General features: G+C 49.8%; 1 protein-coding gene across 4 annotated transcripts in view; it reads right to left on the bottom strand.

Annotated features, from left to right (window-relative positions):
• PLCG2 (phospholipase C gamma 2) overlaps positions 1-25,467 on the bottom strand; it is a 148,433-nt gene that overhangs the window by 12,116 nt on the left and 110,850 nt on the right. For 2 of the 4 annotated variants that reach the window (XM_022583086.3, XM_022583087.3), the window contains exons 22-31: positions 23,003-23,112; positions 20,213-20,309; positions 18,780-18,846; positions 16,977-17,134; positions 12,412-12,514; positions 10,677-10,886; positions 9,100-9,245; positions 8,054-8,168; positions 6,946-7,113; positions 2,459-2,547 (exon numbers count right to left, since the gene is read on the bottom strand). In XM_022583086.3, the coding sequence (XP_022438794.1) occupies positions 2,459-2,547; positions 6,946-7,113; positions 8,054-8,168; positions 9,100-9,245; positions 10,677-10,886; positions 12,412-12,514; positions 16,977-17,134; positions 18,780-18,846; positions 20,213-20,309; positions 23,003-23,112 (1,263 nt within the window). Of the gene's footprint in view, positions 1-2,420; positions 2,548-6,945; positions 7,202-8,053; positions 8,169-9,099; positions 9,246-10,676; positions 10,887-12,411; positions 12,515-16,976; positions 17,135-18,779; positions 18,847-20,212; positions 20,310-23,002; positions 23,113-25,467 lie in introns of those variants that run through there. The other 2 variants (XM_089903343.1, XM_089903344.1) reach the window with 2 other exon arrangements.

Genomic DNA, 25,467 nt, shown 5'->3' with positions numbered 1-25,467 from the left:
TTTGACCTTGGGCACCCAGGTGTCCCAAACACACACCTCTCATCACAGTGTGGGGCACAGACGGTGCCTGTGAATGGCTTACAACCAGGTGACAGATGTGGAATTAAATAAAAGCTCGGGAAGCAGTAGCAAAGATGAAACCTGCACGTACTCAGACAACTTTTCCCCCGGGAACCCCACACAAAGCCCCCTCTTCCCCCCACCCTCTCAGTGGCCTCCCCAGCAGAAGCTTCCCTCATTAAGGAAGTCAAAGCTGGATAAATACATTTTCTTTTAAATACACTAGTTGCATCTGCCGCCGTTGCTACCTAGTCATTTAAATTCTTTATAATGCTTCCGGGTTGTTTAACGACAGCTTTGTAGAGCAGTGTGTAGACGAATGCTCAACGAGGACTACCAGGAAAGGGAGGAACGTACATAAAAATTTCATGTCGGGCTTCCCTGGTGGCGCAGTGGTTGAGAGTCCGCCTGCCGATGCAGGGGACACGGGTTTGTGCCCCGGTCCGGGAAGATCCCACGTGCCGCGGAGCGGCTGGGCCCGTGAGACATGGCCGCTGAGCCTGCGCGTCCGAAGCCTGTGCTCCGCAACGGGAGAGGCCACAGCAGTGAGAGGCCCATGTACCGCAAAAAAAAAAAAAAAAAAACAACTTTCATGTCGAGCTTTTCTGTCACTTCGAATCATGAAAGGTCATTTTTTGGATCCATAATTTAAGGCTCAAGTGAAAACTGATCTTCATATAAACATTACATTTACTTTGACAGAGTCCAAAGTGCTAACATTTAAAGTTTGTTTCAAAATGGAAAACCTTCATTATCCATCCCCTTATCTTTTTCAGACAGTTTCATCATCACGAGCTTATTTTATACCACCAAACTGTCACTGAGGTTCTTTGGCCCCACCTACCGTGCCTGGTATTTTTGCATCCTCTTCCACCTTGATGCTTCTAAAATGCTTTTGAAACTATCAAGGTTATCACAACTGAACGGAAGGCAAACAGCTATGCAGAAAACCTAACGTTAGGCTTTTTACTGCATGGGCGAGGACTATCCTTGCCTTCTCTCTTCCCCATTGGATGGTGCTCAGCTCTACAGGCACACCTGGGAGATACTGCAGGTTGGGTTCCAGACCATCCCAATAAAAAGTGAATAGTGCAGTAAAGCGAGTCACACACATTTTTTGGTTTCCTGGTGCATGTAAGAGTCACGTTTCCACTATACTATATTAACTATGTCTAAAAATCAATATTAACTATGTCTAAAAAACAATGTACCTACCTTAACTAAAAATACTTTATTGCTAAAAAATGCTAACCGTCATCTGAACAAGTCATGGTAATAACAGCCAAGATCACTGATCACAGATCACCATAACAAATACAGTAATAATGAAAGAGCTTGAAATACGCAAATTACCAAAACGGGAGCCGGAGACATGAAGAGAGCAAATGCTGTTGGAAAAATGGTGCCAACAGACGTGCTGGTCACAGGGTTGCCATAACCCTTTAATTCGTTTAAAAAACGCAGCATGTGCAAAGCGCAATAAAACGAGGGATGCAACACTGACCAAGCCCATGTCAGCCCTCCGGGTTTTCCAGGCTCTCCCGAGAGAACTGGGCGAGCACAGATTCACCCAGCCCATGCTGAGTGTTGCGGTTAGGGGAGTGGAAAGACCTTGGGAGATCGTACTGGCCACACATGGGGCCTAGTGGGGTTCGTTCTATAAGAGAGGCCATCACAAAGACTCGGAAGCTCTAGAATCACAATACATACCATCAAACCCAAGACCTGAACTGCCCACTCCTCGGTGCTGCATTCTTAACCTTGGTCCTCACCAACCTTATCTCATCCTCTTTCATAATTCAAGGAGGCCAAGCCCTTTCCATCAAGCCTACCCAAACTGGTTAACCAAAGGAGAGAATAAGTATCTTCAAGGCTGCTGCAAACCAGAAGAACAAGAAGGCAGGCTCCACCAACAGCAGACAGAACCACAAAAGGAGTGCCGCTCGCTGTGGGAACTTGAGGTCCATGAATTCCCTTCCCCAGGACAAGCCATGACAAAGCTTTGCTGAATGCTTGCAGACCTTTGGAAGGGATTACCGAAGACCAACAGGTGAGGTAAAGCACGCAGGAAAGATGCGTTTACCTAGAAGAGCACTGTCTTGCCTGGCTCTGGCTGAAATGAAACCAGAGAACTTCCAAAGAGCTTCCCCCTTTCCGACTACACAACCTCTTCACAGAATCGTACAGCATCCTGCCAGAAGAGAGGCCGCTGGAAGGAAAACCCTAGGACCTCGGAGGAAATCTGTAGCTAAAAGGAATCCTTCTTTTGTGATGTGGCATGTTTGGCTAGATAATTCTCCATGTGTTCCAAGTCCCTCAGCCATACTCATTGGTCGTCTCCACCCCACCAGCAGACATACATAGCTCAGGGCACCCCAGCTGGAGGGTCTCCACCCACCAGGACTGGCCGCATCTCACAGAAAACCAGGAGGGAAGCCAGCTCCATGTCTTCACTGTAGCCGTTCTTCAGAGGAACAGATCTAAATCCTGCAGAGTGGAAAAACAACACCAAGGCAGGCAGTTAATGTCACACCTTTGCTTTCTTGGAGTACCCAGGGATCACATACCCAGTACAAGGAGCAGAGGAGTCAGTGCCCCATGCTGGGGGCTGACTTCCTTCCTGGAAGCCACAGGTCCCACCCTGATGGTTGGGGGGAGAGGCTGCAGAACACAGCCTTGACTGACAGGTCCATCCGGAGAAGTGAAGTTAAAATACCTGCCATCTAGAAATGAAAATGACTCACTCAGAGCGAATAAAAACCCACAGAACATTGCACATTGAATTCAGAGCGACTACAGCTGTAATTTCAATTCCTTAAATACTCCTGATGAGGCCAAAGACTCAAAGGGTTAATGAATCCCCACATTGAGTTTCTCCACTTAGCCCTTTACTAAGCTTAGGACGAGGGAGTGTTTTCTCTTTAAAGATTTCCAAGGGGAAGAAATCTTCCTGCCCCCTGGCAGTTCACAGCAGCATTGATCATTCTCCTCTAAAAGCCATTCCCAGTTTACAATTAGGACCTGCGTCTAACGGTCTTTTAAATGTTTCTTTTTATTTAGGAGAGGGTTGAGGTGGGGCTGAATTCCCCCCACCCCTCCCCATTAGGTAATATTTAAGGCAACACCTCTCAAAGTTGGTTGGTTTGCTTGTTTTGGTGAAGTAGTATAACTGAATACACAGTAGAAATGAAAGTCTTGCTTCCACCCACTCATAACCCCTTATTCCAGAAGGAACCACTGTTAACAGTATCTTTCCAAAATAGCCTATGCATATGTTTGTTTCCCTTAAAATCGCAAAGGATAGTACCCTGCCCAGCAATTCTGTACCTTACAGTTTCCATTGACCACTGTATCTTAAGGATTTACTGTATAGCCCTAGTATCACTTTGAAAGTTTTTAAATTGAAATATAGTTGAAGTGCAATATTATGTTAGTTTCAGGTGTATTACATAGTGATTTGATATTTGCATACATTATGAAATGATCACCACAGTAATTCTAGTAACCATCTGTCCCCAAAGTTTGTACAATATTACTGGCCATATTCTGTGTGCTTTTATATTATATCCCAGTAGCTTCTTTGTAAGGGGAGATTTGTACCTTGAAAGCTTCTTATTTGCACTGTATCTACTGATTGTCTGGGACAAGCAACGCTCAAAGTAGGGCATGTGGGCTAGTTTCTCTGTGCCTTCCACCACTCAGGTTTTGGCTTGTTCGATGACTATTCTTATTTCTCTTAGAGAACCTTTTTTTAGTCTGTCAGTTGATTTATCACCTTTAAATAATATCTGTTGAATCCCTCACTTTCCACTGCTAATGATGAGGAAATTGGCATGCTTACGTAACCCTATAGCTTCTCTCCCTTTTCCTCCCCTAATCTGGGTAAGCTGTATTATTATTTCTCCATCAACGTGGTGTGTAATATTTGTGTTCCATTTTGTAACCATAATTCTCCCACAAAGGGAGGCTTAGTTCTGTAAAAGAACGTGACAAGGAACACTTGTATACTCACAACCTAAATCTTACCATTAACCTTTTACTATACTTATGTTTATCCACCCACCAATCTATCATGTGTGATATTTACTTCATATTTCAAAGAAAGATGAAGGCCTCTGTACACTTCTCCTTATGTCAGCATGAATCTCATTAACAAGAAGTCAATATTTGTTCAGTGTCCCTTTTGTGATATAAAATTTACACACAATGAAACGCACAAATCTTTAAAAATGTCCAGTGCTCACCACCTTCTTACTGAACTGAACTTTTCCATCGGTATTTTGGCTGGCTAAATTCGTCTTCTGTATTCTTGAATACGAGCTCATGGGACATATAATCCCTGGACTGTGCGTGTGTGAACACATCCATCCTGTGATTTTACACTTGAGTGACAGTGTGAGTGGGTATAAAACTCTCAGAGGATTTTGGGAACACTGCTCTCCTTGAATTTTGCTGTAGAGAAGTTTTCTGGCCTGTTTTCCCCTTAGAGGTGTTGGGAATTATGGTGATGTGGATCAGCTGTGGGTCTTATTAAACTGCAGATCCTGACTCCAGAGGTCTGGGATGGGGCTGAGATTCTGCATCTCTACCGAGCTGATCTATGAACAGTGCGGAAGCAGTCAGTCTAGGTGTTGATTGACGTTAGAACGTGCTGAACTGCTGTGCGCTGTGGCGTTCTGGGGGGCAGCCCGTGCACCCCGAGCAAAGTGGTGCGGCCCAGCGCGTGCCTCCAAAGTTGGAGAAGTGAGCTCTGTCCCTCCTTCGGCTGGACGTCTCCAGTTCCACATACCTCCTGTCACTGTCCAAACCTCATTTTTAGGAGCAGCCCTTCACATATATTGGGAGTAGGGCTGAAGGGTGTTTGCCGATTTCACTAAAAATAGTTTGGTTCCGTTTTTCTTCTTACTGGTTTTGGTTACATCACAGAGGAAAGGGAAATAGAGACATCTTTTGACACAGCATCAGTATTTTTGGCTTATTAGGAGTAGGGGAGGCACTGAGGGTGGCCTGCGGAGTAGGGAAGAACAGGGGGTTTGAATCCCAGCTCTGGTCGGAAAGGTGTGTGACCTTGACCTAGTTCATTAACATCTCTAGGCCCGAAGTGCTTATATTTAAAGAGCGGAGATGAGAAAACCCCTTTCACAGGACTGCTGTGAGGATTAAAAGAGAAAGAGTTTAAGGCACCAAGCACAATAAAGGCTGCTTCCTTCTTTCCCGAGCTCCAGCTGGCTTAAAAGCTTAAGTGCGTCTCTAATGACAATGGGCAGAGTTTATTTTCGAGTTCCATGCCTTATGCACAAAGGTATTGTTACTCTGTGTCACGCCTTCCATCAATATGGATGTACGAGGCAGTGCTAGCAGCGGGACAGAGAGAGAAGGTCTTACTGGGAGCATCTCACAGCTGGGGGAAGGGTCACGTTTTTTATCATCCTTGAGATGTTGTTTTTTAAATCTCTCCAAGCTAAGCCGTAGCATTTTCTAGATGATTCGACAGGACACTGTTAGGTGGCTGGTAAAGAGGGTTCCTCGGCTGACCTCTCTCTAAGCCTTGGGAGGGGCTATGGTTCACATCCCTCCTCAGGGACCCCGTAAGGAGGGGGAAACAGCAGAACCACTGCTCTGTGCAGGATGAGTCCAGGGGAGGTGGATTAGGAAGGGGTGGGCACAGTTACCACAAAAAGAAATGTGTCCTAAGCCTTACTTATTGGGCTCATGTAAAAGAGGCAAATCGCAGAGTAAAGTCCTGCGGCTAAGTTGCTGGGTTTAGTTTCCAGTGGGGCCAAGTTAACCAAGGGGGCTGGCAAACGTCAGGCCTCTTGGACCTTCCAGCTGCGTGCTCACTGCTGTCATTAAATCAGGAAGATGGTACTTCTAATCAGACAAGTTAAGTATTTCTCAAGTTCCCGTTTCACCTACTCATTCGCTTAGGACTGTGTTTCCTCGATAGGGCGGGCAGCCTAGGTCTCACCGGGTTTTCTCCGAGTGCCCTCTGAGGAGCTGGCTACACATGGAGATTCCTGGGCCCCCCCCACCAGCCTGGCTGAATGGGAACACCCTGGGATGGGCCTGCATCTTCTAACTGGAGCACCCACACACACAGGTCTAGTTGTAGAAATGATTAGGTGTATATGATATAAATGTAGGGACTATCTGGTATGCTCCAAGTTTAGAAAAAATTTAAAAAAAAAAAAAGGAAACAGGACCCAAGGTTTCCAAACAACATCAAGAGCAAAGACTATCTTTGTATACAAATCACTGAAATGACAGTGATCTTTTGCTCTCAAAAAATGACCCTTGGAAAATAGGGGAAAAGTGAGTGACCTCATGAAGAATTTAGAAGGATCTATGACTGGGGTCTCTCAGCAATACAGGGCCCTTCTCAAAGCATGAAGGGGTTTCGTGTGGGAAAGGAATCACAAGAAGAAGAAGTGAGTCAACCATCCCAACCTCATAGAAGAGGAAGGTGGTGCTCGGACAGCCCAGGTGACTTGCCCAGGGTGACGTGGGGAAAAGCAGGCCTAAGACTGTAGTTCCGGGTCTCTTCCTTCCCCGGGAGCACCTTACCAGCCCCTGAACCTGCCTGAGGAGAGGCCAACAGCTTCTAACCTTCCAAAATGAAACCAAACTACAGTGCCAGGTGGACCGTCAACTAATAATCCAGTTTCGGATGCAGAAGCCCCACTGTGACCAGCCCAGCATCTCATCCTGCCACTTGCCGCGGTCCCTGTCCCAGCTCACGGGAACTCCCACGAGATCAGCTGTCCAACCTACCCATGATTTAATAGAAGCCAGGAAAAAGGCTTTTTTCATTCTTTTCAAAGCCAGCAGCCCAGACCCAAAAGGATGCCAATCCAAGCCAAACATTATCATTAAAACGGGTCTTACCTGATTTGATTCCTTTAATGGGGAAAGTGGCATGCGCGAGAAAGTTGGGATCGCTGAACATATCTTCCTCGTAAACCACAAAGCGTAGAAACGCGAGGTTTGGGTCATAAATTTCAAATGTCACCTTCTCCTGTGTCGGAGCCCAAACAGGGCTTAGGCCGTTGTCATCTGGAAGGAGATCCAAGCTCACTTAGAGGCCCCGTTCGTCCTGCCCCCTCTTGGTTACACCATCTCTACATCCGTTGGCTGTGAATCTCTGTAGCAACAGTGTAAATACACATCTAGGCCAGGAGCTAAGAAATAATTTTTTTCCAATGCCATCACAGGCCTGGCCCTCAGTAAGCAGGTGGGGAGGCGACCACCGCCCCTTATAGATCTCCCACCTCAACCCCCTGGGATTGGGGGGTGGACAACAGTGCAGGAACAGGTAGGTTTGGACAAGAGAGAAGGAGACATGGGAGCCACATCCCTCGTCTGATGGGGGAGGTGGGTTAGGCGCTCTGAAGAGATAGTGGGGTTTGGAGTTGCCAGGGGAGAACCAGCCTCAGGGAGTAAGGTAAATAGTTAACTTTCACCCTCCACAAAGGCCAGTTTCACTGGTCAGCACGTGAGCTGTTCATCGGGCTACCTTCTACCAGGGGCAGTGGTCCCAAGCCTTAAAAGGCCCACAGTTCAGTTTTTTCCAGGCTTCAGATGGCAGAACAAGCATTCTCTGGGCTTCCCTGCCCCCTGTGGGTTAAGATCACCCAGGTTGGGCCGCAGCCTTTTGGGTCGGGTCAGCCACATCCTCTCTTAGCCCTGGACTCAGTGGGTAAGCAGGTGAGGGCTGATACACAGAACAGGGGACACCCCAGAGTGAGAGGGAGCTGGAGCCTTGCCGGGGCCTCCCAACGTGAGTTACAGGCTGCGAAACACAGCAGTGGGTCCATGTCCAACTCTTTCATCACGTGGCCCTTTGTTTCTCCTCCCCGAGCTCCCCAGAGCAGGCAAGGGGGATGAAGGGAAAGACCTGGACACCAGTGCGTTACCGAATCCCCGATGACTAGCATCCCCAACCTGTGATTCAACTCGCCTGAAGTTTAATTGAGGAAAGGACCCAGCAACTTACTCACAACTGTTGTTTTGAACTTGTTGTTGTCATATTCGGCTCCGCATATTTCCACCTCCACAAAGGGACATGCAATACTTCGTCCAGGTTTGGGGAGATGACGAGCCCCCAGAACCTAGGACACCAAAAGCAAGGATTGGAACTCTCCCGGCTCCATCCTGGGCAGAGCCAACAAGTTCCACGTGGGTGGGTTTTCATTTCTTCACTGGTGAAGTACTAGACCCTCCTACAGTGGACACCCCTACTGCTTCCCTTTTGTGGATGAGGAAATAGGGGTGGAGAGTCAGGGAGGATTCCACAGCTGTTAAGGATGAGCTGGGATGGCAGCCCCAGTGCCAAGAGACTCAACAGGTGGACCTCACCTGCGCACAGAAATGCATATGCCCAGGCCCAGGTAGGCACCTACAGAGATGGAGTTCAGTCACTCAGTTTTCCAGCCCCTCCCAGGAAAGGATGGGGGAGAATGTGGAATCCTTTTTGCAACAGGCCTTTTTTTTTTTTAATTTTTAAGAACTTTGGTTATTTACATATGCTTCAGTTTCTCTTCCTTAATCTTATGAGAAATGCAGTTCATTTCCCTACTTTGCATCATTTCCCAAATGGGAGAAAACAAAAACTCTAACAAAGAGACAACACCTTCTCTGAAAGTTGGACCAGTTTAGAAAAGCTTTCACCCCTCAAAGTGGCCACGATGGGGACAAGCTCTCTCCTCCACAAAGACCAGAGAGCCACTTCTCACATGTTTGATTCCCCATTTTTTCTGACCAGATGCTGACCTCACAGGGACCCTGGTGAACCCAGCCAGAGACAGATTCATAGCTCGCCCCCACAAACAAGGGGAGGTGACCAAGCTGGACCTGGGAAGGTGCCCTTCCCTCCCCTCTTCCCCTGCAATGACCGTGGCGGGCACTGCAATTAAGATCCTGAACCGTGTCTGGGTGTTGACGGTTTAAACCAGGTGACCGGTGTCCTTAGGCAGCGGGCTGGGCCATCCCCACGCTGCACAGCCCGGGCCCCCTGCGCGAGGAAGGAGGGCTGGGCCTTACCTTGACCGTCAGAGTCATCAGGATCTTCCTCTGGGACTCGGGCGGCATGGGGTCGTACTTCTCCGCCCTCATGCTCTCGGGCTGCAGGACGTAGCCAGTCCGCCCATTGAGGGAAAACAGGGCGTGATTCATCTGCAGGTACTTATCTGGGGAGGAAAGATAACTGCTGATAAAGTGAGGCAAGGAAAGGGGCCCCACGGTGCTGGGTAGGGGATGGTTTATACCTTTTTCCGAAAATAATTTGAGGCAGCTGTTAAAATAGGTATCAGACTCAAAAATATGGGTTTAAAAAAATCCATTAAAAACCAGTGTTACGGGAAGAAAATGTGGGATTAAAAAAATCTCAGACTGGGGACACCTTTCCAAGTAAGATACAAAATCCAGAATGTATTCAAAGCTAAAAATTGCCACAAAGAACAAAATTTCCATAAAAGTTGATGTGCTGTAGAAAAATCAATTTAACTCAACTGACAGGTAAATATCTATATATAAATTTAACCTGTTAAGAAATATCTGGTAACTGTGTGCTGTGAATACCTAAACCCCCTTAGAAAAACTGGGTAAGAAGCATGAATAAAGTCTGCAGAGAAGAAAACACAAATGCTTCTTAAGTACATGTTACTCATAAAAAGAGCAGTTACCAGTAAGGGAAGCTGTGACTACAATGTAACATCAGTTTTCACCTATCGAAGACTGAAAAGTTTTGCTAAAACTAAGTTGGTGAACTTTTGCCAAAAAGGGGGTAAACGTCTCGCGCGCTCGTACTCCTGCCTGCAGTCCCCATGGAGGGCAGGGTGGCTAAGTGTCTTCGCTCAGACCCTCCTGGATACAGGGGTGCAGTGGTTTTCCTCAGGGCCAAGTTGATCAAAGCTGTTTGACCCAGCCTGCACTACTGAGAATTCTGCCCCACAGATGTGCTTCCATATCTGAAGTGACGCTCACGTAAGGTTACAGGAGGCAGTGCCGTCTGTAGTAGCAAATGAAGGGAAATAACCTAAACGTGCCTCAGCAGGGGATCAGGTGAAGACCTTATGGTTCTGCTCAGGCACAAAAATACAAAGGAGACGACTGATCAACAGGTCCTCCAAAGAGGCTTAAATACCCACCAAAGTGCAGAGCATCGTGATTAATGCCACCCTTTGCATAAAGAAGTTGGGCGTGTTGGCCTTTCCCAGCATATGATTATCTCCAGAAGACAGCCTGGGCAGCAAGCCCTCAGAGAAGGATGGGCCCCGAGAGGGGACCGGAAGACAGCCACTGAACACCTGAATCCATTTGCCTGAAGCTCAATTCCTAGACTTGAGTGTATTTCCTGTCTCTCTTAAACGGGACTGACTCCGCGTCTGTCACTTGCCATCACGGAGCCCGTCACACGAGCACCGGGCATGCCCAGGGGTCCCCTTCATCACCCTGTTCAAGGGGATGAGCCTCGCGCTAGCGTGCTGGCTGAACTCTGACAATTCCTAAGACAAACTACGCGCTCTGGCCACCACATCACACCGCTGGCCCCAGCAGACTGTGCCTGGAATAATGCTCCATCGTCTCAGATTTATTGGCCACAATCAGCCCCCTTTTACCTGGTGTCTGGAAATTGAGTGCCACCATCTGGGAGCCACACAGCCAGAGGCGGAAGGGGTCGTAGTTGGAGGAGTCCACCCGCTGTCCCTTGGGGTAAACGCGGGTCAGGCCCTTTTGATTGTATTTCAAGAGATCGTTGGGTTTCTGTCTGACGATGCTGTCAGCCTTTGTCTCCACGAAGGAGCGGATTTCTCGGAAGTCGGGGTTTTCTGCACAGAGAGGGAGCCGCATTTATTCTGTGTCTCGCACATTTTCTTAACGCCTAATGTACTGGTGGGATGTGCAGGTCGTGAAATGAAACCAGGAATCTCTCCCGGATGAGACATTCAAGTGGTTATGACGATACTGCCATAATTGGTTCTGCTGTGGGCTTTCCCCTCCGGGGCGGTGGCTGGGGTGGGGGGGCGCTCCCAGATATTAAGAGGGAGCCCAGTGTTCCCACAGCCTTTTAGTCTAGGATTATTGTAATTTACTTTTGGTTTAGAACTACCAGTAGCCTTGTACAAGAAACCACAAAAGCGGTACAGTTACGGAAAGGGGGGTGTGGGAAATGGGATCTGCAGGGAGGAGGAGATCTGAGGAGTGGAAGGTGCGGACGTTGGATCCGGCTTCCTCATCAAAGGTGTTGCAGGCACAAGATGAGTGAACCCAGCACCTTGGTGGAGGGAGAAACGAATGCCAGCAGGAAGGGATGTGACAGGAGAGGGGATGCCTGAGTGGGTGAGGGGACAATGAATGGGAGGAGACTTGTGGGAAAACGCAAACAATTCTTTGCTCGGATGAAGCTCTGCTGCTTCACATCCAGCTGTGGTAGGAGAGCTCTTAACACGCTGAGCGTGGCCGCGTCTGGTTCAGAGCTATGACATCTTTCCCCGTGTGTGGAGGTACCCAGGGACCAACCTCCCAGTGACCACTAACGCTGAGGTTTAGTACTGCCGCTCTGGTCCTCTGCCTCGGAATTACAGATTCTTGAGATCAGAGACAGGAGTTGCTCAAAAGGAGGAAGAAACTATGAACAGGACCATTATTAGATGAAAGAACTTGCTACTTTGGAGGATTTGGTAGGAGATCCATTTTTGCATCCTTCTGCAGCAGGCCAAATAATGGCCCCCAAGGATATCTAGGTCCTGGTCTCTGGAACCTGTGACTGTGTTCCTTATATAGGAAAGGGACTTTGCAGGTTGATTAAATTGAAGGGCTTGAAAGGGGGAGATTATCTGGCCCTAAGTGAAACCACAAAGTCCTTATAACTGAGAGGTAGAGGGGGATTTGACTACGTAGAAGAGAAGGCAATATGACCACAAAGGTAGAGACTGGAGTGACATGGCCACAAGCCAAGGAATGCCAGCAACCATCAGAGGTGCAAGAGGCAAGGAACAGATCCTCCTCTGGAGGGAGTGGGGCCCTGCTGACACCTTGATTTCAGCTCAGTGATACTGACTTTAGACCTCGGCCTCCACGACGGCGAGAGAATAAATACGTGTTGTTGCGGCCACCAAGTTCTTAGTAACTTGTTACAGCAGCAGAAAAACTAATCCACCCTTTAAGAGGGTTTGCCTTCTGAAGATACCAGAAGGGCCTGTTTCACCAGCATCCTTGCCCTGAGGACAAACTGAAGGGGAGGTTCCCACTTAGCAGAGTTAAGACGAGTAGGAACGGTTTTCACAACGCCAGACTCAAATGGAATCAAGAGTTTTCCCCGAGGCTGGGGGGCAGAGTGATGGGAGACGGTACCTAGGTTGTCCTTGGTCTTGCTGGTTGGTTTGCAGTAGACGACCAGGTCCGAGAGCTCGATGGCGATGGACTGGTTCTTCTCCCAGTACTTCATGTTGTTCTCCTGTGTGGACCCAATCTCGAGTTTCAGCCCTCAAGCCGGCACCTGCGAAATCCCATCCTCCCAGCACCTGGCAGGCGTCTTCCTCCTCTGGGTCCCCTCTTCTCTTTGGCCCTCACACATGCTCACATCTTAAATGTGGTGGAAAGTTCTCCTCTCCCCTGCCCGTCCTCTTACTTTGGAAATTCTCCACCAAGCTGTCTCTACCCAGGATCGGTGTCTAGCTCGGTCTCTGACCACAGCTCTCGAGAATACAGGGGAACGAGGGCTCTTCTCTGTCACCACCCCTCTCTCAACCCTCTGCTCTCGGCGCGCTGCCCTATCCCTCCTCCTGAAACCACGCTGTGATAGTTCATCAGATTCTAGTTCTCAAGCCCAGGACCGCTCTAGGCCATGGCCTCCCTGTGCTCACTTGCTGTCCCCTGCACCCCACCTCCCTGCAGCGTGCGCCTCTCTGTGCCGAGGCCTCTCCACGGCCCGGGCCACACACCAAGGACTTGGGAGCCACTCGCCCTCGGAGGACCCACGGTCAGATCCACCTCCAGGTAAGGATGGGCTCTCACTCCACTCCAAACCAGACAACCCTCTCTGGCCTCACCGACTTCTGACCCATCCCCCATTGGCCAAGCGGGGGAACCCTAGAGAGAATATCGTTCACAGATGATAACGTTCACCATCCGGGAGGCGGCTTAGCTTCAGGCAGTGCACGCTAAGTGCTTGATGGATATTATACCTAAGCCCACACGTCCCTGAGAGGTACAATTTATCTCCACTCTTCCACGACATTACAGCACACACAGAGGTTGAGTAGCTTACCCCGGGCTCCACAGCAGGCCGAGACCAGATGCTTAAGCGATCGGCCTCACCTGTGTTACCACTCTGCTTCGCCCCCTCTCTCCACCCTCAGCCACCAGGTGCGGGAGGAGGCCTGTCTGAAAGGCCGCCAGGTTCACATCCCAGGTCCCTCTGAAGCACAGCGACGACGTCCTGGCCCCTCATCCTGCCGCCCCCATCCTCCTCCCTCCTCTGCAGGTCCGTCGGATTCTGGACGCCACCCAGATCACTCCTTCCCCAGGACGCCTTCCTGGGTAACTCCATCCAGGCCTGGGAAGGAGATGCTGCATCCCTCAAGCCTTCCAGAATGCCCACTGCCTCACCCGGTCTTGGCCTTGCACTGTCTCTCGTCCGACTATCTATGTTGGTGCCTTTCAACACTAGTGTCCAGACCAGTGTCCACACTGAGACACATCCCTTGGGAGCAGGACCCTGCAGGTGGTGAGTCTTCTGGTGACAGGTGGTGATTTGGTGACAGGAGCATCACAGTGGTTACAACTGTGGGGGACTGGACTCAGAGGCGGGTTTGAAAGCTGGCCCGATTTGCTGGCTCTGCCCGACGGCACAAGTCACCTAGCCTCTCTGTGCCTCAGTTTCCTCAACTGTACGATGAGGCTAACTTGAATACCTAACCTCCTGGAGCTATTGAGAGAATTAAAGAAGGAGGCCTCTGCCCTCACCGATCACGTGGCAAACAAGGGGTGCGACACGGATTGCCCCAGAAATGCCTTTCCGGGCCAAGGACAAGAGCATCCACTTTTTAAACAAGCAGGCGCGGGCACCCGATTTCTTCTGTAAGAATGCCTCCAACTCATGACTGCTGACAAAGATCCTGGGGCCCAAGTGGACCCTGGCAGTGACCAGCAAACGAGCTTTTTACATGAGCTCCGGCAGCAGCCACATCACCGGGGAAGATCTGAACGTGAAATCTGCCCTAGTTCGTCGAAGCACACCCAGCTTTCACCAGCCCTTCCCACACTCCCTGAATGTTCCTGGGCACAAAGCAAGCTGTAGCGGCAAGGCTCAAAGGGCTGGTGTGGGTGGGACGGGCACGGAGCAAGGGACAAAGAAGGTGTCAGCCAGATCGTCTACGGCCAGATGCCGTCAGGGAGACTGAAGCATTGTCTAAGCTCAAACCTCAGGTGTTCTTTCCTAATCCTTGTGTCAGTTTGGCTTTGTCCTCTTAGTACACAATTTTCCCCGCAGGTTATTTGGGGAGAGGAAACCCTAGCAACAACACAGCTCACTTCTAATGACAGTACGCCCACCTGAAGTAAGGGTGGGTTGAGCCAAGCCACAGCTGTGTCCACGTGTGGACCTCTGCCCTCACCAAGCACAGAGCCATGACGGGTTACGGGGCACCACTTTTCTTCTCAGCCTCAGCAGAAAACAGTATCAGTTCACGATGAAATACCAGTTGCTACTGCAAAATTGTAGAACAGTTACTCTCCAGACCCACAGGCCATCTCAGAGTTTGAAATGACAACACGCTTCATTGGTCAGCCTTTGGAAACTCACTAACTAGATGAATCTTAGTGACTGGTCTTCTGCCATTTGACTGAAAGAAGCCAGAGATGATGTGAAATTACAGAGCCCTGAGCAGGTTCCTAGGGCCTCGGTGAGGAGTTCCTGGCAGTGAGCTGAGAGCACACCTCGTGTTGCTTTCCCAGTGGCAGCATGGATCCACCTTGCTTGTTCCCACGCCGGCAAGCCCTATGGCTGGTTGTGCTCAGAGTGGAACCTTTGTCAATTCTGCTGACTCCTGTTCTGTTTTTTAACATTCGTATGAAACGTGGTAAGACTAAGCTGATGTAAAAGCTAATTAAAAAGGAATGTAGACCAAGGCAGCGAACAGCAGCCTTCAAGAGCTAGGCTTAGCTTCAGAAACCGTCATGTGCTGGGGAATGAAGGGGACAGCCTTCAAGTGAAGTCACATTTTCCTCCATTAAGAGAAAGGGAGAGAGCCAGGAAGCACCCGGCCGAGGGTGTCATCGCCATGCCCCTCCCCTCCGAGCCCCACACTCAGATGGGGCGTGAGTGCCTGAGAATAAAGTGGCTAAAGGCTTCCTCCTCACTGGTGTTTTTCTCCATTCTCAGCTACACGGGCCTAGAATCCCAAGTACTAGGATATGCTCAGGACAGTCACATGCTCGCAAATGGTGCCATGCAGACCATGACGACAACCACTCAACTGACAATGAAGACACACCTAGAAGAAGACAGGAGGAAGTTACCTTTCAGAGGAACCCCAGGACAGTGGCAACCCCCTGGGCCTCGGAGCCGCACTGCATTGGAGGCACCGAGGGCAGATGAGGTGGCCCCATGGGGGAAGGTGGGAATCGCCTTGTTGGCCACAAGCGCGTGGTTCATCCCAAGTGACTGATGTGATGACGTGACAGGTCTTGCGAAGAATAAGGACCCATATGTAGGGCCTCTGACTAGATTCTGGGATCGGGGAAGGACGGCAGGCCCTGTCAGGGAGGGTGCCCATCTGAACAGCTCTCGGCACAAAGTCTTCTAAAGAAGAGGACTTTACTCCAGGGTGTCGAAAGGATGAGTCGAGGGGCCTCTGGTGACCACAGACTGGCCAAGTTGCAAAGTCCCCCACAGGGGGAAGAAAAGATCAAACCAGGTACACTGGAGGAGGGAGACTCATCAATTATAACCCGAGGTCAGAGGGATCCAGGAGGTCCTGAGAAAGCCTTAAAGTCAGTCATAGAAGCAACTGGGTATATGGGAAACCCTAGAACTTCTTCCCAGTTCCGTGGCCACAAGAAAGAGCAGACAGCACCTTGCTCCGTCATCTAAGACACAGCAACACTTCCCCATGTCCTCCTGGCATGAAGACAACATGATGATCAAATCCTGTGGTGACCTGAGCCCTTGCCGTGTGTCAGGCTCTGGGCCAGCACTTTCTATGCATCATCTCCTTTCATCTTGTGAGTTAGGTATCTGGCTCCTCATTTTACTGACAAGGAAACTGAGGCCCAGAGAGGTGTGGTTACCTGCCCAGGGTCCAGCCCTGCCAGGATGCAAACTCCAGTTGGCTTAATTCTAACCCTCCTGTTCTTACCTAGAACCTCGCCCTTTTCAAAAGACCTCCAGACAAACCCTAATGCTCCATTGAGGATAAACCCTCAAAAGCTCATTCCCATCAAGACTGGAAGTTCCCCCCACAAGGATACAAACTTCTGGAAGGAAAGGGCTGTGTCTTATCGATTACAGTATTCCCAGGGCCCTTTCCAGTCCGGAGACGTGAGCTCAGTCAACGTGTGCTGGAAGGATCCAGGCTGCTTTGAACAGTATTTAGAAACAAGAAAACATTCCAAACGAGGAAGGCAAAACTTTCTTGTTAAGACACACAGGGCCTGACAGGCCCCAAACATCAAGGGTCACTGCACACACCGTGAGCCTTCAAAGGTTCAAACCAGACCCAGCTCCGCAGGTGGACCTCCAGTACCCGTTTCCCCTCCGCAGTGCTCCTATCGTCTGAACCACCCCCCCTGCCCCCCGAACTCTGTGGGGCCGCTGGGCCTGCTCCTCCGGCAGCCCAGACCCACCCCACCTCAGCAGAGTACCACAAGCCTGAGAATACCAGGCCCACCTGAGCCCAGGTGAGCAAAAGGCTTACCTTGGTGTCGATCTTCCAGGTGATCTCCCGGATGCTCTGGAACCACTCAAACAGCTCCTCCACCTTGTCTGTGGCAAACTCCACCGGAGGGTCACCCTGCTTCTTGGGCTCCAAGATAAAGACGAAAGGCTTCTGGTTCTTCCCCTGTGGGGCCTTTACTTTAGGAAAGGATAACAAAAGGCCTGATCAGCCTGTTAGAAAGCCAAAGAAGAACAGATTTCCACTTCCCCAGGCCACTTCTCTTATGACCCCAACCCAACCATCATTGTCAAAGCGCTGACCGGGACATCTACCTTGTATCATCAGGTAGCGGTCCACGTCTTAATGCGCAGTTCCTGTCAATGTGACCTTATTTGGAAATGGGGTCTGCAGATGTACGGAAGGATCTCAGGATGAGATCATCCCTGCATTTTGGGTAGACCCTAAATCTAGGAACCAGTGTCCTTCATCAGAGAAAGGAGAGGGAATTTGAGGCAGAGACCCAGGGGCGTTAGTTGGCCATTGAAGATGGAGGCAGAGACTGCAGTGATCAGCTTAAGCCACGGACCGCCAGCAGCCATGAGCAGCTAGGCATGGAATAGGTTCTCTCTACAGGGAAAGTATTTTCTGGAAAGAGAAAATGAAGGCTACGAGAGGAGAAATTATCGGCCACATGATATCACCAACAAAGATCTCTGGGCTCTCACGTGCCAGGCACTGCTCTGTATCTTCTTTAAGTCTAATCACAGCTTTTTGGGGTGCTACTCCTGCCCATTTCACAGGAGGGGAAACAGAGACTTGTTGAGGCAGAGTAACCCACGGAAGGTCACAGAGCTGGTAGTGGCAAAGCTGGGGCTCAAGTCAGACCCGACTCCACGCTCCCTCCTCATCACCCTGAGCCACGTGCCTGTGCAAGTTCAGCGCAGGATGATACAAAGGGTGACAGCAGGGCGGGCGCGAGCCCCCAGTGCCCCAGAGCCAGCTCGTCTGACAACTCGCAGTGGAAGCTCAGGCAGCTTCTGTGGTCACTACGGGGCTTGGTTTTCTCATCTGTTAACTGGAAATGGAACCAAGAATCCTTTGCCCACCTGCCTAGACTAGTGGACTGACGGACTACAGCAGGCACGGAGGCCGGCTATGGAAACACGGGCTGCTCAGAGAAGAAAGGCGCTCTGGTTTCTTGCCCAGAAAGTCTCTCCTCACTGCCTTCAGCTCCTTCGTCTGGAAGCTGCTATATGCTCACTTCAAAGGCCCAGGAAGCACCATGCAAATCACACCCCTGCCACCATGGTTGAGGCTGTGGGCTCCCTCCTGCACCAGACTCTGAGGGGGAGGCCAGGTTTCCCAACGCCCAGCTGAGCTGCCAGGAGGCTGCAGCTCTGAGAGGGGAAATGACAGGCCCAGGGTCTCGCAGCAACTGAGAGGCAGAGCTGGGCTAAGAACCAGACACCCCCAACTCTGTGCTCCACTGCAGCCCAGCCAATGTCTCAGCTCCTCCTAGAAAAGCATGGGAGACCCAGGCAGACCCCTGCAATGAGGACGATGATGTTGGGAATAACAACAGCCAACGTTAGTCCAGCACTTAATATATACGTACCAGGGTATATAATAACACCAGATTACAGCGCTTTACGGATGTTAACAGCATAGCAATCAAGATGTAAGATGACAGTCATTGACCAGCTTGGCCCAATACTCAGCTTCGGCATCCGAGTCGAAGCTAGAAGGACCCAGGACAGCTGACCCCCTGTCTGGGGCGGTCCTGAGGCCAGGCTGGAGGGAGATTTGGGTGGGAATCTGGGCTGAGACCATGTGTGCACATACCAACATTATAGGTGTTGAGATCCAGTATTCCTCTGCAAAGAGACCCTAAGGGATTGTCTTCAATAATCTGTGAAGAAACAAGACATAACTCACGTTCGCCTTAAAGGGAAGAATGAAAAGATAACCAGTTTCCAAAGTATACCGTTTAGCACAGGCACTGCCTCTGGAACTGTTTAAAATGCACTTTCATTACAGGCTACGTCCAACGGGGAGAGAGCTAAATAACGAAGCATGTTGCTGGTGGGGACCCAGCAGCGAGCAGGTGCTGGCAGGTTCAGCGTTTCATTTTCCAATCTGTAAAAAGGCACCTTGTGAATTCCAGAGCAGGTTTCGAAGCATTTCCATGGATCTGGTTTCAGAAACACCCTAGACCCTTTCTTCTGACATTATCAGGAAATGGGACTGGCCTCCTTTCCAAGCCCAGCTCAAGAACCTTCTGTGGCTCCCTGTGTCCTATGGGAGCAACACCTAAGCTCTGCAGTCTCGCCTCAAGGCTTTCCGGGCCCTGCTCAGTCTTCCAGCTCTTCCTCTCGCGAGGCACATTTGAACCATCCCAGGGGTCAGGTGAGGTGGGGAGTTTCCTGGTCTCGGGAAAGCTGGAAGAACTGTGTATCTGCCCATCACATGTACTACCCCACCCCTCCCCCAGGCTAATGCCGACTGTGCGGGTAAAGGGCAATGCGGGATGGACACAGCTGGGGAGGGGTGTGTGTGGGGGCGTTCACGTCTCTGCCTCAGGCCTAGCGCAATGAACAAAACTGTGTTTCCACTACCACACCTTTGCTTAGGCTGTACCTCCCACCTGCAGTTCCCTTCTGCTGGTCTCTGGCTGCTGAACTCTAACTTGACTTTTAACACTCAAAGGCCTCTTCCTCCATGCAGCCTTTCTAAAGTGTCCCGAGTCCCTTAGAAGAAAGTCTAAGATTCCAGCCTTGGAGCACCGCTGTCGCACTGAAAGTAGCTGCTCTTCGAGCCTTCTGAGCAAGAGGCAGCGGGGAACAGAAACCAGGTTTGCAATGTCACCAGGAGGGCCTCGACACACCTTTCCCTTGGGCCGGCCTGCTTACATCAAGCACGTTCTGAATGTCAGGCTGGCCAAACGAAATGTTTCATTCGCAAGCCGTTCTAAACAAAGGACATGGCCGTGGCCGTTTTCACTGCGGAGGGAATTCTGCAGATGCAAAGGCTTCCAGCCCAGCGCAGCAGCCTGATTTGAAACCTGACTGTCTTGTCACAGTGACCGTCACCCACAACTCGGGGGACAGTCCCAATTTCCCCGTCACTCTGCTGTCCCTGTTCGGGAGCTCCTTGGGGAACACAGGACAATGCGTACAAAACGTGGAGCTGGCTCAGTGGACCCCCCCAGAATAGGATCGGTGGGTCCCTCCCTGTGATCGGTGGGTCCCTCCCTGTGATGAACGATGGAGACTCACCTGCTTTTCCAGGTCCTCCCCGTCAGCTGTTGAAATGTCTTCAACGTAATTGGACGGGAAGTACTGCTGGATTCTGGTTCCGTAGTCTCCTTTCCACCTATATGGAAACACAGAGGGGATCAGAGGGCCTTGGCCAAGCGATCATCACTGCTCACCAGCTCCCAGCCGATGGGGGAGGGGGAAGGAGGCAAGTGACTGAGTGGCCGGAAGAGGGGGTCGTTATCTGTGACAGCGGAGCCTATCAAAGGGATCCTCTGCTTTTTTTTTTTTTTTATCAGCAGTGAGTGCTGGAGGTCACGTCCTCCCCTTACCATGATCCTAGTGTTTGGTCAAAGCCACCAAAAGTCAAAAGTTTCAGTGCTTTAAGTGGACATCAGACGCCATACAAGACAAAAGCTCAGCTCTAGCAGAGGCCCAGCCCCCTTTCAGGGAGGGCTGTGAATTTAGAGACAGGGGTGGGATAAGGAAGGTTCTGGAGCCAGACGGCCTGGAATCAAACCCAGTTCCACCATCAGCTACAAGGTGTCTGTGCCTCAGACCCTCCATCTGTACGTGGGGATCATCCCAGTGCCTCCCTCAGAGGGTTTTATTGGGACTATATGAGTTAACATACACTACAAGCTTTGAGTAGCACCTAGTACATATTAAGCGACCAACAGTGGTGGTTCTTGTTACTCGGCTAAAATCGTGCCCCCCACCCCTGACCTTCCCACCTCTGTAGCAACACTAATAACACGAGACATAATCAACTTTTGTACATGTCTTGATTCAACCAAACTGGCGGCACCTCCAAGGTGTGCCCCCAGGTCCAGTGCCTGGACATGCAGGGCTCCTCCTCCAACCCCTCTTGTGGGCCACTTTCTGCAGCCAGGGGGCTCCTTCCAGAATGCACCTCTGACCCCACCATGCCAATAGCTCCTGAGGCCTTCAAAATTAAGCCTAGACTGTTCAGCCTGGCGATCAGAGCCTGGAACGCTATAGCCCCAGGGGCTCCTGGACCCCGACTCCTACCTCTCTGTGACTTGAACCTGATATTCATTCCAGACCACCTGTGGCCACCTCCCCATGTGGCCCTGCCGTGCTGTCTAACTTCTATGCCTTGGTCCATGCCCTTTATAGCCAGCTTGCTCCTAACCATTTAAGACTCAGCTGGGGCCTTCCTCTTCCAAGAAGCCTTCCCTGACTGCCACCTAGGCTGAGTGCTCTTCCTCTGTGCTCCTTGGCATCTGTTCCCACAGCTGTCAAACCAGTCCGCGCCTTATATTTAACTTAACAGTTATACATCGGTCTTCCCCTCGACGTGAGACCTTTCTCGGTCTTAATCAAATCTATCCTCGGGGGCGCTTAACAAATGTTTGTTAACCTGAACAAGCAGAGAGGACTGACTGTCCCACGACCTGGTGGAAACACAGAATTGCCAGTTGTGAGCCTCTTTCACACTCTTTTCACCTTCATTTCTCCAGACCCATCTCCAGCAAAGTCTGGCTGTATTCAGGGCAACTGTATGGACCATTTGCCCAGAACTGAATGGTTTATACCTGTGGTCCAGATGTAGTGTCAACACTGCGTTCCCTCCACTCTCGAATGCATCGTGGTTTGAACCACAATTATTTGGTCCTCTAGTATGGGAGGATGCAAAAAAATGTGGTCTGAGGCAGGCATCCCACTAGGTGGCAATACTGTCACCAGGGAGAGAATAAGAAATGAGGGCACCTCAGCTGGGCATAAGGTTTACCCTCAGTCCCTCACTAAAGGCACTTACTCCAGTCTCTTAACTCATCTTGAGACAAGATCTCTGGGGATCCAGGTAAGAAGTGGGTTGGAAAGAGGGGGTTCTCCAAATTAAAAAAACAAAAAGAAAGTCTGAACACCTCTGGATCTAGCACATGAGTAAGTAAAAAGTGTGGCCTCTTGAGTCAGAAGGCCTGGCTTCAAATCTCAGGCTGCTGCGCGACCCTGGACAAGTTACTGCACTTCTCTGTGCCTCAGTGTCCTCGTCTGTGAAATGCAGGTAAGAACAGAACCAACCTTATAGGATCACTGTGTGCATTAAATGAATTATTTCAAATGAAGTGCTTAAGTGCTTGACAATGCTCCATTCAGGCTGTTGTTCAGATTTCTAAGTCAGGTCCAAGCTATCTTGCAAGAGGAAGAGGTGCCAATTTTGTGAGGTGCTTGAGTCACTGCAAGTGCTCATGGTTATGAACAAGTCCTTATGGCTCTGAAGTAGGAATCATCCCATGAACCCACTTGCCTAGGGACCTATGGATGGGCAGAGAATTCTTATTCCCAGGTGAAAAAGGAGAAGAGATAACTCAACCCTCAAACACCCAGGTGCCTTTGGCCTAAAAATGTACCTCTTCAATCCAGGATGGGGCCATCGCATAGGGCACGGGACTAAGCAATAGCACAAGAATTTGAATTTAAAATAATGCACAGGCTTGTGCTCTTTAGTAGCTGGACCTTGGAAAGCTTCATTCACTGCATCTATAAGTGGGGATAATCATAGTCCTAACTCTGCAGGGTTGTAACAAGGATTTGGTTAATGTATGAAAGCAGTCAGCATAGTGCTTGGCACACAGTAAGACCTCAAGAAATGGCAGCTGCTATTATAATTAAAATAATACATAGTAAGATGTAATGATATGATAAAGGACATTAGAATTGTTATTGTTATTTATCCACTTTTCTGAATACAGCATGCATCAGTCACCTTCCTACAGAAAGTACAACAGGTCAAAGCCAGCCCAGAACAGCAGATAAAGGGGTCAGAGCTCCCCTCAGCCTTACCAGCCCCCAGGCTCCTTGGAGACATTGTGGATGAGGGCGCCACGGCAGAAGCTCAGCTCATCGTTTCGCTTGGCTTTGTAGTCATACAGAGCTTTCACGGTTCTCTGAGGCTTTCAGGGAAAACAAGAGGGTAAAGGTCAGGCCGGGCGACAAGAGCAGAAGGAGGCGGCTGCATTTTCTGGCACATTTGGTTCTTCTCAAAAGAGAGGGAGGCTTTAGTCCAAGGTTACCGCGCCATCTGCTGGTGAAGGGCTGGCATTGCCAGGGAGCCACAGCCCCCAGGACGTATACCAGGGAGTGGGGATGGGGACTGGCCTAAGTCAGAGCCTAGGGCACCTCAGAGTGAGCCAGTATTGCTCGATTTCCTCAACAAGGAAAGGACATGCCTTTCACATTAAGCCACAACCTCCTCCTCTGAAGTCCTCAGTGCCTGTGCTCCCGGAAGTCCATCCTCCCGGAAGTTCAAGCTCAACACCGTTTCTGGACATCCCCAAGCCTCACCAGCATTTTCACCTAGGCCAGTGATCCCCTAACTAGGCTCCTGAAGGGTGCTGACATTTTGCAAGAGTAACTGAGGTGCTCCTCCGTGAAATTCACCAAAAGGAGGTCTCTGCACTGGCAGAAACAAGACAGAACTTAGGACAAAATTTCTCTTCAGTGAACTTGCTTTAATGCCGGCTGCTTGGCAAGCATAAATCAATGACAAAATGAACACCCACACACACAGCAAGCAAACACTAACAGGAAAACCTCAGAAACAACCAGCCTGTTTAGATCAGCAGCCGCCCCTCCCCCAACCCAAGGAAATGGGGATGGGGGTTTTATAAGGAATCCATAAAACTGCTCCTCAGAGCATGGGCTATGGAGTCAGATACATGGGTTAAAATCCTTGGTTTGCCCCTTCCTTACCAGCTATATAATCTTGAGGCGCTCTCAGCCTCAGTTTCCCCATCTGTGAAACAGGAATTAAAACTTTACATACTTCACAGGGTCACTGAGACTATTAAATGAGATAATGCATGAAAGGATAAAAATGACAAGAGCTAGCATTTCTTAGTCAAAGCCCTGTTCTAGGCCTTTTATCTATAGTATCTCCTTAATCCTCACAACAACCCTAACAGGTAGGTAAGCAGTAGGAGTATATCCTGTTTTACAGATGAGGAAGTAGAGGTACACAGAGGTACACAAAGAAGTATCCTTGCCCAAAGTCAACCAACTGGTAAAGTGACTGAGCAGAGAAAGAACCCATTAATATGAGTTACTGCCATAGTTCGTGATGTTCCATAAGAAGCAATGTGGGTTTTATGAACTTTGCCATAGGAACCTCCAACCAGAGTTTTCGCCCTTGACTCCCCCACCTGCAAACAGTGCAGGCTCTACCTGTGCATCCTGCTTCAAGGGCAGACTTAAGGACCAGAGCCACATCTTACCCCATGAAATCCTATAGGTCACTGCCAGACTCCAAGGCCACGAGGAAGGTATAGCCAGTGGCAGAGGGGGGTGCCATATAACGGCTTCCAAAGGAGCAAGTCTCCAGCCTGACAGATGGCAGGAGAGGTCCTCATGTCAGGTCCCTCATGAACTAGAGAAATGAACCACCACTGGATGACCAAGCAAGCATGTAGCACAGCAAACTGGCTAAGAGTGCACTCCTGGGAGCACCCAAATCCCAGCTCCACACCTTCCTCAGCAATTATTCAACCTCTGTGTACCTCAGTTTCCTCATCTGTACAACGGGCACAAAAATGGTACCTAATGCCTGGGGCTGTTATGAGGAATAATGAGCCATCATGTGCTTAGAACAATGCTCGCTATGTGGTCATCAGTATGTGTTAGCTGTTATTACTGATCTAGTCACTCCAGCTCTAAGAGCTCATTTAAAGGACATAAAGCAAAAGATACAAAGCCTCACAGGTGAGCAAGTTCAGTTTAGTGTAAATGAGAAGAGCACAGCCTAGAAACAACCCAAATGGCCACTGATGGGGACACAGCCAAATGGACACAGTTACCCAGAATATTCTACAGCATAAAACACACTCTCTTTTTAAGTTAAAATTCCAGTCCATGTACTTCATCTAAATTGCTTCGCTTACCAGGTTAAACAAAAATGGTCATTAAGTAGCTTAGCAGTGGAGAAACTCAACCTGTGGCCAAGCAGCAGGTGTGCAAAGCAGAATAAAAATGGCAGGTGCTGGTGGTGGTGACGCTAAAATACACCTCCACGCGGACAGAGACGAGAAGGGACGGAACACCCAGAGACGCAGACAGCTACTGCACTGGGATGGTGAGACCAGGGCTGGTTCTTTTTCTTCCTTTCAAAGTGTTTTCTTTAATTGTTACATCATTTTTTCAGTCACAGTAATAATAATTTTATTTTGAAGCACTCACCATGGTCTGGCAGCTTGCGATCAAATTCTGCATACAATCATGTCTTACTTGGCTCACTGAGTGTAGGAAGACTTTCT

The sequence above is a fragment of the Delphinapterus leucas genome, chromosome 20 (genome assembly GCF_059928025.1).
Source record: "Delphinapterus leucas isolate spDelLeu-1000000601 "Yukka" chromosome 20, BTC_Dleu_Yukka2, whole genome shotgun sequence".
In the NCBI taxonomy this organism is placed as follows: domain Eukaryota; kingdom Metazoa; phylum Chordata; class Mammalia; order Artiodactyla; family Monodontidae; genus Delphinapterus; species Delphinapterus leucas.
The sequence above is the reverse complement of the archived record's forward strand: the minus strand, read 5'-3'. Positions and strand labels throughout refer to the sequence as shown.